At 44.2% G+C, this 13,269-nt stretch overlaps 1 protein-coding gene across 1 annotated transcript in view; it reads left to right on the top strand.

Moving 5' to 3' along the window:
* Positions 1–6,473, top strand: part of gldc (glycine dehydrogenase (decarboxylating)) — a 42,734-nt gene extending 36,261 nt beyond the window's left edge. The window contains exons 21-25 of the mRNA XM_084308834.1: positions 446–557; positions 2,319–2,414; positions 3,471–3,643; positions 4,170–4,250; positions 5,633–6,473. Of these exons, the coding sequence (XP_084164960.1) occupies positions 446–557; positions 2,319–2,414; positions 3,471–3,643; positions 4,170–4,250; positions 5,633–5,773 (603 nt within the window). The 3' untranslated portion in view covers positions 5,774–6,473. The remainder of the gene's footprint in view (positions 1–445; positions 558–2,318; positions 2,415–3,470; positions 3,644–4,169; positions 4,251–5,632) is intronic.
* Positions 6,474–13,269: the final 6,796 nt, after the last annotated feature.

Genomic DNA, 13,269 nt, shown 5'->3' on the forward strand with positions numbered 1-13,269 from the left:
AAGGGACAGCATGTATTAATGAACAATACATAAAATGCACTGTAAATACACAGGATTTAGCAAGGGATGCTAATTTTCATCCTCAGTCCCCAAAGTATCAATTAATTCAGTCTCTCCAATATAATAATTCTCTTGTCATTATATTTACAACTACTTGTCAAAAATCATTAATTTGTTGGCATTATATGATAGTCACATCATTATTATTATTATTATTATTATAAAATTGTCATGAAATGATTCAAATGGAATATGAAAGAAGTAGTTTGTGTAATCTATTTTATACGCAACAGTGGTGGTGATGATGATGATGATTATCGCACCAACAATATTCACTGTTAGGGTGCCAAGTCAGTCAACACATCAAAATTCAGAATCCAAACTTACTGCAAAACATGAATGATACTCATCATCTATTAACATTTCCTGTTTGTGTGTGGTGTAGATGATGGGTGCCAAGGGGCTGGTCCACGCCACAGAAGTGGCCATCCTCAACGCTAACTATATGGCCAAGCGGTTGGAGGGGCATTACAAGGTCCTCTTCAGGGGCAGGAAAGGTGAGGCCTTAGAGGGCATGTTCACAACAATGTATTCAATGTAACCCCTGTATTCACCTTATTTTGTAACATGCCCGCTTTTGCCCATCTATTTTTGGTTGCTAGCTAGTGTGGATATTCCTAAATCAAATAAATAATACATCTACAGGTATATTAGCTGACTCATCCTCTTTGTAACAAAGCTACTAGTCCATAATCTATATGGACAAAACTATAGCTATCTTATTCTTTTTTTTTTTATCCACTTTTTCTCCTTATTTTCAATTTTTCTCCCATCCCAATTTCGTATTGCCAATTCTCCCCTCCCCTGTCTTGAACGTTGCTAGACTATGCCCCCCACTGGTCGGTTGTAGTAAGGATAGAAGCCTTGCATCACGTTTCCCCTCCGGTACACGAGGAGGCAGCCTGTCACATATTTTTTTTTTCATTGGCGAGGTGTAACGCATGGGAGGCTCACACTACCCTCGCCACTTCCTGTCTCTGCTGTGCAGGCGTCTCCCAACCGACCTGTAGGGGTCGCTGTCCATGGACAATCATACAAAATGTACTGACCTCAAAGGGCCAACAGATCCCTTCCTAGACACTGGGTCATGTGCACGAGGAAAGTAGAATTACAAAAGCGGCAAGCTGATTAACTTAACACTTTGGGTGCCATGGGTTAAATTCATTATCAACCGTAGGTTGCCGGCTCTATTTGTCTATAGAGAAAGTCCCCTTCTTTGCAGGGCTATAACTTTTTAAATTCTATTGCTACATTGCCATTATTAGGGCCCATTCAAAGTCCTATATGTATTGTTCATTGTGTAGCAACGTTAAACTTTTTCATTCACATATTCATAGTAAAGTATGGTCTAATGTATAAGTATGTTTTCATCTCTTTCTGCAGCTTTCTCCAGAACGTGATCTATAGCCCCAAATACATTATATTGATGATGCAATACAGTTTTATGGCAATCAGCGCGATATAAAAAATTCCAACTAGACGTACTTCTAGAAGTTACTACACGTCATCTGATGTTGACCGGATGGGCTAGGGGGCGTTTATAATTCCGTGGGCAGCGTTATACCAATCATCTAATGTGGGTCAAATGTTGATAATAGCAGTTAGTATCGAAGACGGTAATTTTACACGCTAAAACTCACCCCAGTCTCCGCGCGCCGTTGGGCGATCATCGTAGAGTAGAAATTTTACCATTATGGGATGTCGATTTACCCGGTCCATCTCCAGCTTGTATAATGGTATATACGTCCAAATCATGTTGTTTATCGAGTTATTGGCAATCGATCGCTATGTAGTGTGTCGAGATCGAGTCCCGGGACCTATAGCGAGTGCCCGGAAGTAATATGGCAGACCAGCACAACCTCTACGGCACTTCCTGTTAAGCGATTGCGCCGATCGGCCACCAGATGGCGCTCCTGAACCGCCAGAGAGTTCAGTGGGTCCTCCTGGTGGATCTCAGGCCAGCGGAGGGGAAATATGAATCCGATCCCAGATTTTTGAAATATTGATATTAAAGACGCTGTAAAGCGTCCTCTGCAACTTGAGTATGGCCGGGAATGACGCTTTTAAGCGTTTTCCGGCAGTCAAAGTGTTAAGGTGATTAACTTCCAAGGAAATGAATAAGCAAGTTTTCACTTGTAGAAGATGAAAAGGTTTTGAAGATTAGCCCAGATGAAGCTGTGCTTTGTGACGCTTTCATGAAAAGACGTCTCGTGTCGACGTCGTCTCTGATTCACGTTCTTGGCTCCACACATCCACAGGTTATGTGGCTCATGAGTTCATTCTGGACGTCAGGCCGTTCAAGAAGACGGCCAACATCGAGGCGGTGGACGTGGCAAAGAGGCTGCAGGATTACGGTGAGTTGAGCAGCCGCAAAGCCCTTTGCTTCTCTGTGGTTTGATTTTTTTTTTTTTATCTACTTTTTCTCCCCATTTTTTCTATTTTTCTCCCGTCCCCAATTTCGTATTGTCCAATTCTACCCTCCCCTGTCTCGAACGTTGTTAGGCCATGCCTCCCACAAGCCGGCTGCAATGTGGACGAAGCCTTGCATCACGTGTCCCCTCCGGTACTCGAGGAGGCAGCCGTTGCATCTTTTCACCTGCACAGCGCGATCTCTCAGCGGCGAGGGTCTGCGTGGGAGGGACACGCCGCTCTCGTTGCTTCCTGATTCTACTGCGCAGGCGCACCAACCAACCTGTAGGAGTCGCTGTCCACAACGTCCGATCCCCACCCACCAGCTTCCCACCCCCTAACACTGCCAATTGTATTAGTATGAACGACCAGCCAAGCTGGTAGCAACGCCGAGAGCTGGGCTCGAACCCAGCGTCTCCTGCGTTGGTGGCGAGCGCCTTGCCCACTGCGCCACCTAGACGCCCGGTTTGACATAATTTCTTAATTACACATTTTATATGATGCCATTTAATCATTATTTTATTGGCTGAAGTTTTAATGTATTGCAGGATTGTTCTGTGACAAAATCACCATTTTCCAGGAATAGAGAATACAATTTTGCTATCAAAATATGATACGAAGGGATTTTTGTCAAATTATTATAATTATCTTTGGTATACATGTAGCTACATGGCGACGTCTTCTTCCACCTCATACCCTTTCATTACAATGTCCTCGATACAAAAGGAGAAGGGATAGGTGCTCAGTGTGTTTTGGTGCTGGTTGTGTGTCAGGTTTCCACGCCCCCACCATGTCATGCTCAGTGTGTTTTGGTGCTGGTTGTGTGTCAGGTTTCCACGCCCCCACCATGTCATGCTCAGTGTGTTTTGGTGCTGGTTGTGTGTCAGGTTTCCACGCCCCCACCATGTCATGCTCAGTGTGTTTTGGTGCTGGTTGTGTGTCAGGTTTCCACGCCCCCACCATGTCATGCTCAGTGTGTTTTGGTGCTGGTTGTGTGTCAGGTTTCCACGCCCCCACCATGTCGTGGCCTGTGACCGGGACACTGATGATCGAGCCCACAGAGTCGGAGGACAAGGCTGAGATGGACCGCTTCTGTGACGCCCTGATGGGTATCAGGCAAGAGATCGCAGACATAGAGGAGGGCAAGATGGACTTACGCATCAACCCGCTCAAGGTACCACCACCGGCTTGGTTTGTGTGTGTGTGTGTGTGTGTGTGTGCATAGCCAAATAATTTAGGACTGTCCTCAACTTAAGAAAATCTCGGTTGAGTCATTAAGGTCAAGTAAGCAACAATTGATATAATTGATGAATCTGTAAAAGTGTTTGTTCCCTCGTTTTCCTCCTGCAAGGAAAAGGAATCCTGCCAGAGGACCTTGTTGAATCTAGTGCAAAGCACATTTGTGAATATTATTATGATGCTTATTACTTTCCAGGTAACAATACATTTATCATGAAAAACACTGATTGACTTAAAAAGTCTCTTTATTGAATACCTGTATCCATTTCTGTACAGCAACATTCACTTTGCAGATAACAAAAGCACAATGAGACAAATGGTGACAATTGAACAGGAAAAAAGGAAACCTACTATCAAGGAAACCAGTAGGCACATTTTGAACAGAGCAGCTGTTCTAAGAGACACATCCATAGTGCTCCAGCTTCCATCTTGAGGTCCTGGTGGTTTGTGTTTGTCTGCAGATGGCGCCTCACTCCCTGGCATGCATCTCGTCCTCCACCTGGGACAGACCCTACTCCAGGGAGTGCGCTGCTTTCCCCCTGGTGAGTCCCCGTCCTCATCTCACACTATGCCGTACGCCTCCCTCCTGGCACAGTCTCTGTCCTCGTCTCACACTATGCCGTACGCCTCCCTCCTGGCACTGTCTTCTCTCCTCGTCTCACACTATGCCGTACGCCTCCCTCCTGGCACTGTCTTCTCTGTCCTCCTCTCACACTATGCCGTACGCCTCCCTGCTGGCACTGTCTTCTCTGTCCTCCTCTCACACTATGCCGTACGCCTCCCTCCTGGCACTGTCTTCTCTGTCCTCCTCTCACACTATGCCGTACGCCTCCCTCCTGGCACTGTCTTCTCTGTCCTCCTCTCACACTATGCCGTACGCCTCCCTCCTGGCACTGTCTTCTCTGTCCTCGTCTCACACCATGCCGTACGCCTCCCTCCTGGCACTGTCTTCTCTGTCCTCGTCTCACACTATGCCGTACGCCTCCCTCCTGGCACAGTCTTCTTTGTGGTCAATTTGAGTTTGGTTTTGAACTGACATTTTATGTTCATGCGGCGGGACCGATTCAGTCAGCGACCGCTAAACAATAATACGGGCGCCCAAGTGGCGAACCATGTAACGCGCTGCGTCGCGATGCAGCCGACCCGGGTTCGATTCCCGGACCCGGCGTCCTTTGCCGAATGTCTTCCCCCTGCTCTGTCTCCCGTTCTTCCTCTCTCTCTCTACCGGACTGCCTGGTAGTAAAAATGAAAAAGCAATACAAAATCTACCAAAAACATAATTAATTTTTTTTATTAAATAATACGGTATATATGCAAATTAAATTTGCATTTTGTTATTGGGTCATAGCGTTGTTTTATCTAACTAAAAAGGAAGGAATCTCTGTCTCTCTGTAGGACTTCACACTTGGCACGTGTATTGCTGAGGACCCAAGGGAGTGCAGTTTGAGTGTGAAGTCAATCGCATGAGCAGTTCTCGAGAATGCTGCAAGCAGCCAATACCACGGTTCTCGAGAACGCTGCAAGCAGCCAATACCACGGTTCTCGAGAACGCTGCAAGCAGCCAATACCACGGTTCTCGAGAACGCTGCAAGCAGCCAATACCACGGTTCTCTAGAACGCTGAAAGTAGCCAATACCACGGTTCTCTAGAACGCTGCAAGCAGCCAATACCACGGTTCTCTAGAACGCTGCAAACGGCACTTCCGGGGGCCAGGCAATCAGCCGAACGAGCACTGCACTAATAAAATAAACACACTGCAATTAAAGTAACGGGCATATCCATTATCGATTTCAGATTGATCCCGTCGGGTTTCCACATTCACATTATCAATGCATCAATGATTATTTTACCCACCCGTAACGTCAGACATGCTGACGACGTCTCATCCACTCGTGTCAATAATCCTGCCCTCTCTGACTTGCAGCCGTTCGTTCGGCCCGAGACCAAGTTCTGGCCCAGCATCTCCAGGATCGACGACATCTACGGTGACCAGCACCTGGTCTGCACCTGCCCACCGATGGACGTCTACGAGTCTCCGTACGAGGAAACAAGAGCTTCCTCATAGATGCCATCTAATGACCCCGGGGCCACCCCCCTTGAACTGTTCCACTTGTCCAAAAGGTGCCATCTCTGCTCTCCATGGCAAAAACCAACATAACCCTCCGCCTCAACCAGAGGCCTCTTGGTTTCTATGAACCACACCGTGCCCCTCACTTCACGAAGAGATGTGTATCGTTTTAATTTCTTGACTTTATTATCTCCATAAAAATGCCCTTGGTGCCTCTATTATATGTTGTATGAATAGCCCTTGTAAAAAGGTATCATGGTAGTTCAATGGTCATTTCAGTTTTACCATGGAACCGGCCATTATTTGTATAAATAATTGACCATGGTATTGTCATGGTAAAAGTCATGCATTGCCATGGTACCACTTTTGTACTTAAATAATACCACGGTATAATCTAATTTAAACCATGGTGTTTCCATCATTATTACCATCATAAATGATGGATATGCCATGATACTTTTTTGTGAGGGAATTTTGCCTTCGACTTTACCCTTTTGTTTTCTCGCTCTAAAATAACAGACTGGACTGACAAAATGTAGTTGCAAGTTATCTTGTAGGCTTTTGTTAATATTTGCATTCAGTGTGTGAAAATATGTGTGTATTGTGACGCTTGTCAGCCTAATAGTTGAGGCTAGTCTAAATGTTTTAAGGTTCACTTTTATGATTTTATCTTTTTCTAATTCTAACGATTTTTTTGTTATCAATCCATAAAATGTATGCATTAAACTGAATTTTTTGTCTCGACTTTTCCCTCGGCTTGAGTGTTGTACATATGTACATGTGAGAAACAGCTATGGTAGAAGACATCAGGGGTTAAGTATTGTAAGAAATTCTATTTGAAAGGGATAAATCTGTTCTAGTCGGCACAATTTACAGACCGCCAGACTCAGCAGCCGCCATCACCCCAGTCATCACACACATAATAAACCTCTCCATAAAACAGGGACACGTCCCCAAGGACTTCAAAATTGCGAGAGTAACACCCCTGCACAAAAAGGGCAGTAAATTAGACCCAGGCAACTACCGCCCTGTTTCTATCCTTACCTCCATCTCGAAAGTAATTTTTTATATGAACAGGTCGAAAAGTACCTCGCGAAAAAAAATCTAATCTACGAATTCCAATCTGGCTTCAGAACATCCCACTCCACTGACGCATGCCTTCTCTATTTAAACGACCACATCAAACAAGAGGTGGACGCTGGCAAATACTGCGGCATGGTCATGCTGGACCTACAAAAGGCCTTCGACACTGTCAATCACACCATTCTGTTTGACAAGCTAAAAGCAATTGGTTTTGATAGCCTATCAGTGAGCTGGATGCAATCCTATCTGGAGGCGAGAGAACAGATGGTGGAGGTAAACGGTACCCTATCCCCCCCCTCACAGTGAGCTGTGGTGTTCCACAAGGAAGCATACTAGGTCCGCTACTGTTCCTAATTTATGCAAATGCATGTCGTCAGCTTGTGACTGCAACTTGTTCCTGTTTGCGGACGACTCAGCCCTGCTGGTCTCTGACAGGAACAAGTTACAGGTTGAAAAAACCCTCAGCTCGGAACTAGGCAAAATCTGCATATGGCTCGCTGATAACAAACTATCATTACACATGGGCAAAACAGAGTCTATTCTCTTCGGTTCAAATAACAAACTCAGCAAGACTGACGGCTTCTCATGAGTTACAGTAGGTGACAATATTGTCACAAGGAAAGAAGAAATTACCTACCTGGGCTCCATCCTAGAGGCAAATCTTTCCTGTGACAAAATGGCATCCAATGTAATAAAAAAAGTCAAACAACGAACTCGATTCTTGTACCGGATCTCCTCACTGGTAAACAAGAATACCCTGAAGACTCTGGCAGGAGCACTCATTCAAGGGTACTACGACTATGTGTAGAAGGGTGGATTATCCCTGCTTGTGGGAGTAGTAGTACACAGACACTGGGTAGTAGGATACTATAGTATTGGACCTATATGTACCCCCGTCTTTGGCCCGGAACGTCGTTCTGGAGGGCTTGCAGCTGGAGTGGATGGGGCCCAGGATTTACTAACCTGGGGACTGGTACTCTGGTCTCCCTCGCCTTCCAAGGCGGTCAGCAGTAGCTCCCCACACACCCTCATTTCCCCCAGTACCTCCGACAGCCCTCCCACCCCCAGTGACTGTCAGTTCAATAGTATTATTGGGCTTCCCTTTAAGCAGTACCCTTCCTTGACCACCTGTATAGACCCTTCAAATGCTATTCTATGAATGGGGTGTAAGGGTTAAATAATTATGCAGTCACAATATTCACCCAGGGGTTAGAATAGCAAATGGAAGAAACAGACACACAGACAATGCTCCCAATAAGGTCTACTTTACTGAAGCCTGGGCAGGTTATCAATTACAATTAACACTTTCCATTTATTCATACATGGCACCGGGTGCTCTCACTGTTAATGTAGGGGAAGCTCTTCCCACCATAGGCACCGCGTGCTCAATACATTAAAACACCCCGCTTGTACTAGGGGAACCCAGGCATAAAGTAGAGAAACATGGGGAATTCAAATAACCAAATAATCAGAATAACAAAAATAAAACCAAGTAAATGTGGGCCCACGTTACCAAAATAAAACCTAACCTAAGCCGGCTTAAATTAGCAGCATGCTAATACACCGCACACTGTAACTACTATAACCCGCTAACGATAGACGTTAGTCCCGTTAACTCTAGATGTTAGTCCTTCGGTTCTGTATCTCTTACTCACACACTATCGCTGGTACTTCTAGGATAACCCGTCACTAGCAAGTACTTCTCATCACCCGTTGCTCGTTCCAACAGGGCTCTCTTCTTATCACCCGTCGCTCGTTCCGACGGGGCTCTCCAACAACGGGGCTCGTTTGAGCACCCGCCCACTGTAACTGCGACTGATCACGGTCAAGTCCACTGCCGAAGAGAGCTTCCTGGTACTCTCGCTCCCAGGTAACTCCCTCTTCCTCGTTGCTTTCCTCTCTCCTCCGCTCCACCTGCCACCACTGCCACACCGCCCCCTGCTGGCAACCTCCACTGATCCCACTTTAGGACCGCTCCAGAAAGGGAAAAAGGGCTTCAATGTTATTGTTAGTGATTCATACTGAAGCCGGAGAAGAGTAGCACCTCACCTCGTCGTTAGACTGGGCGAGCTATCCAAAAGAACACTGTTAATCACACGTTATACACACACAGGGAAAGTAACAGTTAGTTAGCACTTCTGAATACTTTGTAGAATATTCAGGCTGCTACATTTGCTTGCACCTCATGGTACCAAAGCACCTCAAAGGCACTAAAAACAAAATTACAAACATCTCAAAACAAACTGGTCAGACTACTGCTTGACCTTACTCCTAGAACCCACCTCACCCCTGCCCACTTTGACAAACTAGGATGGCTTAGAGTAGATGACAGAGTACAGCAACTTGCAATGGGCCTGGTCTACAAGATTCACTGCACGACCAAGGTACCCATGTACATGTCAAAATACTTCCCAAAGGTCAGTGAATACCACGATCACAACACCAGAGGGAGCTCCACAAATCATGTTAAACCCAGATTCGGCTCAAACAAGGGACTAAACACGTTTTGCAATTATGCCACATCAATGTGGAACGCCCTACCCAAAGCTGTAAAGGAATGTGAATCACTACCCACTTTCAAAAACACTCTCAAAGAACACCTACGGGAGACTGCAATTCGAAACTGGCCCCTGTAAATGTCCTAACCCAACCCAATGTACAGTAAATGACCAAGTATGGTTGTCAATATTCCAATGTACAGTTTTGCTTGTACAGGTGTACAGTGTCCCACCCCACCCACCCAACCTCCTCCAATGTACAGTCCCCCCCCACCTACCCTCCAATGTACAGTTTCTACGTCAAATGTATATACTCTCTTTTCAGGACTCTTGGTATCACAAACAGTACTGTATTTGCAAATCTGATATGTCATAAATGTATAGATGTAGCAGTACTGTCTATCTGTATGTCATGTATGTCATATATGTTATGATGAATTGAAAATGGGGGACTCTGATGTAAACAAGACGAAAGTCTTTCTCTGGTCTGCATCCCCTTAACAATTGTATTGAGCTGTACTGTACTGTACCCATTCTGCAATCTGTTAATAAAGTTTTCAATCAATCAATCAATCAAACGAAGTACAATTACTCTAGTGTTTTGGGGGATTTGTACTTTACTCAAGTATTATTAGGTTTGTATACTTTTATTGATTGATTGATTGAAAACTTTATTAACAGATTGCAGAATGGGTACAATACAGTACAGCTCAATACACACAATTGTTAAGGGGATGCAGACCAGAGAAAGACTTTCGTCTTGTTTACATCAGGGTCCCCCATTTTCAATTCATCAGGACATATATGACATACATGACATACAGATAGTCAGTACTGCTACATCTATACATTTATGACATACCAGATTTGCAAATACAGTACTGTTTGTGATACAGAAGGAGTCAAGAAAAGGGAGTATATACATTTGACGTAGAAACTGTACATTGGAGGAGGTTGGGTGGGGGGGGTTGGGTACATTGGGATATTGACAACCATACTGGGTAATTTACATTGGAGGTGGTTGGGGGGGGGGGGGGGGGGCACACTGTATAAACAAGTAAAACTGTACATTGAGGGGGGGGGGGGGGGGGGAGACACTGTACAAACAAACAAATTTGTACATTGGACTATTGACAAAACCATACTAGGTAAATGACTGTACATTGGAGGGGGTTGGGTTAGGACTCAATAGACCTATCTCAAACCCTGCCCTCTTTTCTTGATCCTCCAATCACAACTGTCGCTTACCTCGGACAAACAAAGTTTTGAGATGGTACCCATACTTTCACTTAAAGGACGACTCCACTTTTTTTGGAAATTAGCTTATTTAACATCTTCCCTGGAGTTAGACAAGAAGATGCATACCTTTTTTGTCTCTGTGCGTGCATTTTAGCTTTGGGAATAGACGCTCCGTTAGCATAGCTTAGCTTCATCACTGGAAGTGGGGGAGGACAGTAGCCTTACAGTGCCTTACAGTGTATTGCAAGGTCTGACATTGACCAAACTTGATATGCATGACCTTGGTGGGCTCTAGGTCAACTCCTGAAAAGGGGGTCAATGTCAGACCTTGCAATCAAAAGTTAGGGGGCGCACTGAAATTATGGCAAGGGTTATTAGCCCCCTAACTTTGATTGCAAAGTCTGACATTGACCCCCTTTTCAGGAGTTGACCTAGAGCCCACCAAGGTCATGCATATCAAGTTTGGTCAATGTCAGACCTTGCAATACACTGTAAGGCACTGTAAGGCTACTGTCCTCCCCCACTTCCAGTGATTAAGCTAAGCTATGCTAACGGAGCGTCTATTCCCAAAGCTAAAATGCACGCACAGAGACAAAAAAGGTATGCATCTTCTTGTCTAACTCCAGGGAAGATGTTAAATAAGCTAATTTCCAAAAAAAGTGGAGTCGTCCTTTAAGTATAATTTCTGGGTACTTTTTACACCCCTGGAAGACACTGTATATTCTAAGTGACAGTGCCACCCAGTGGTGACTAGCGGAACAGTCTCCCTGTTGGGCCCACACACTCTTGTGATTTTGACACTAATTGACCTCAAACTAACCCAACGACTGCTTTGCATGACCAGCTTTCTTTATATCCATCAAATTGCCCTGGGAAATACGATAAGTCTAGGAACTGTCCCACTCAATGTTCTGCCAGACATGAAAACTCTTCCTCATTTCCAACACTGCTATAATGCTATAAATAGCCCTGGGGGAAACCAGTTCCACCTGAAGAAGTGAGAACAAGGGTTCATGACTGAACTTTAACACAATTCCTTACGGAAGACAGCATCCTATAATTATGGTCTGGACCTGGCCAACTTGCTTTTGGAGGTTTATGTGAACAAGATTTGCTTGGTCTCGATTCAGTAACAGGAGCTAAGGCAAGACAGGGGCATCATTTATCAATATTTCCGTATGTGTAAAAGGTTGAAGGTTGACACTGGGGAACAATCATACCTTAAAAATGCCTTAATCTCACACTTAATTTAAATGAAGGTTGTATTTAATAATGTTATTTTATGGGTTTATTAAAGTGTGAAATTAAGGGACTCTTGTTCCATAAGAGTGATAAAAGAATACTGTTCCACAATTGATAAATGTTAGTTAAATGTTTAATACAGCTAGCATTAAAAAAAAGAAATTATTCGGGGACAAAGGGGTTGATCAATGGAGGAGGATAGACAGAACTTGAGCATTGGAGGTATAGGTCGCCTATGGTGTGTGATAACAAGAATGGGGGGGGGGGGGGGGGGGGGGAACAAACAATTCCACTACACTTGCAAGGATCTATGTGTGCTGAAGTTTACTATTTTTAGCTGCTCCATAGCTTGTTCTGTTGGTTGGTCAACAAAAAACGATGTGCCAAGTATACTAGTAGTGGACATTCAGAAATCACAGTAATGGATAATGATCAAGTGTTACCACAGTGCATCTTTCAGTCTAACGTCACTGACTGGCTACTTTAAAACAACTCTTTTTTTTTGAACAAATGTTTTTTATTTTCCCCCTTTTTTTACATAAAACCAGACACACAATACATAAACAATGGAAATCCACAATAAATCACAGGACTATGATTGCCAACAATAATGACAGTCCAGTACTTAAATCAAAATAAATGTAGATTAAAAGATTTACCCATAATAAATGCAATACAATACATATGCTCTTGCTCGCTCTCCCCCCCCCCCCCCCCCCCCCCCCCCCCCCTCAGGACCCCTTCTTGGACAACCATCCATTATTCCGTTTAACACCAGGAATTACAAATTCATATGCTAACCTTTATCCTCTCCACCACATCTAACCAGGTTGCTATGCTGGCTTCACTAACACCTAAAGTTCTTGCGGTAGATATCTCTAGATAAATCACATCGAGATAGGTAAGAACCCATACCTTCCGGCACATTTTATCCGGATGAATTCAGCGTGATGCTATCAGCTTTTCAGCAGCCGTAAGACCGGACAAAATTAGTCTCTTTACCTGTACAGAGGCTGCTAACTGAGAAACATCATTCAACATCAATACCGGAGACAGTATAGGTATGGTCAGAGATACAAATTCTGATAATTGCGTGGTTACTTCTTCCCAGAATGTCTTAACCGGAGGGCATTCCCAATACATATGCATAAATGTACCAATATCACCGTTTAAACATAAGGAGCATCGAGAGTCTTGTTTAAGCCCCATTAGGTACAAATGTCTAGGAGTTAAGTAAGTCCTATGAATAAAATTAAGATTAATCTGTTTGCCCAAACTTCATCCCAATCAAAATCTACTTCCAAGTTTGGTATATCCTTCCTCCAGACTAAGTCTAGAGGAAGGACCTCATATGAGGACCTTGATTTGGAAATTGGTTATATACTCCACACATGAATTATTTAGATTCATCATCATAATTTTTATTTATTC

This window comes from Notolepis coatsorum (assembly GCF_963971535.1).
Source record: "Notolepis coatsorum genome assembly, chromosome: 2".
NCBI lineage: Eukaryota > Metazoa > Chordata > Actinopteri > Aulopiformes > Paralepididae > Notolepis > Notolepis coatsorum.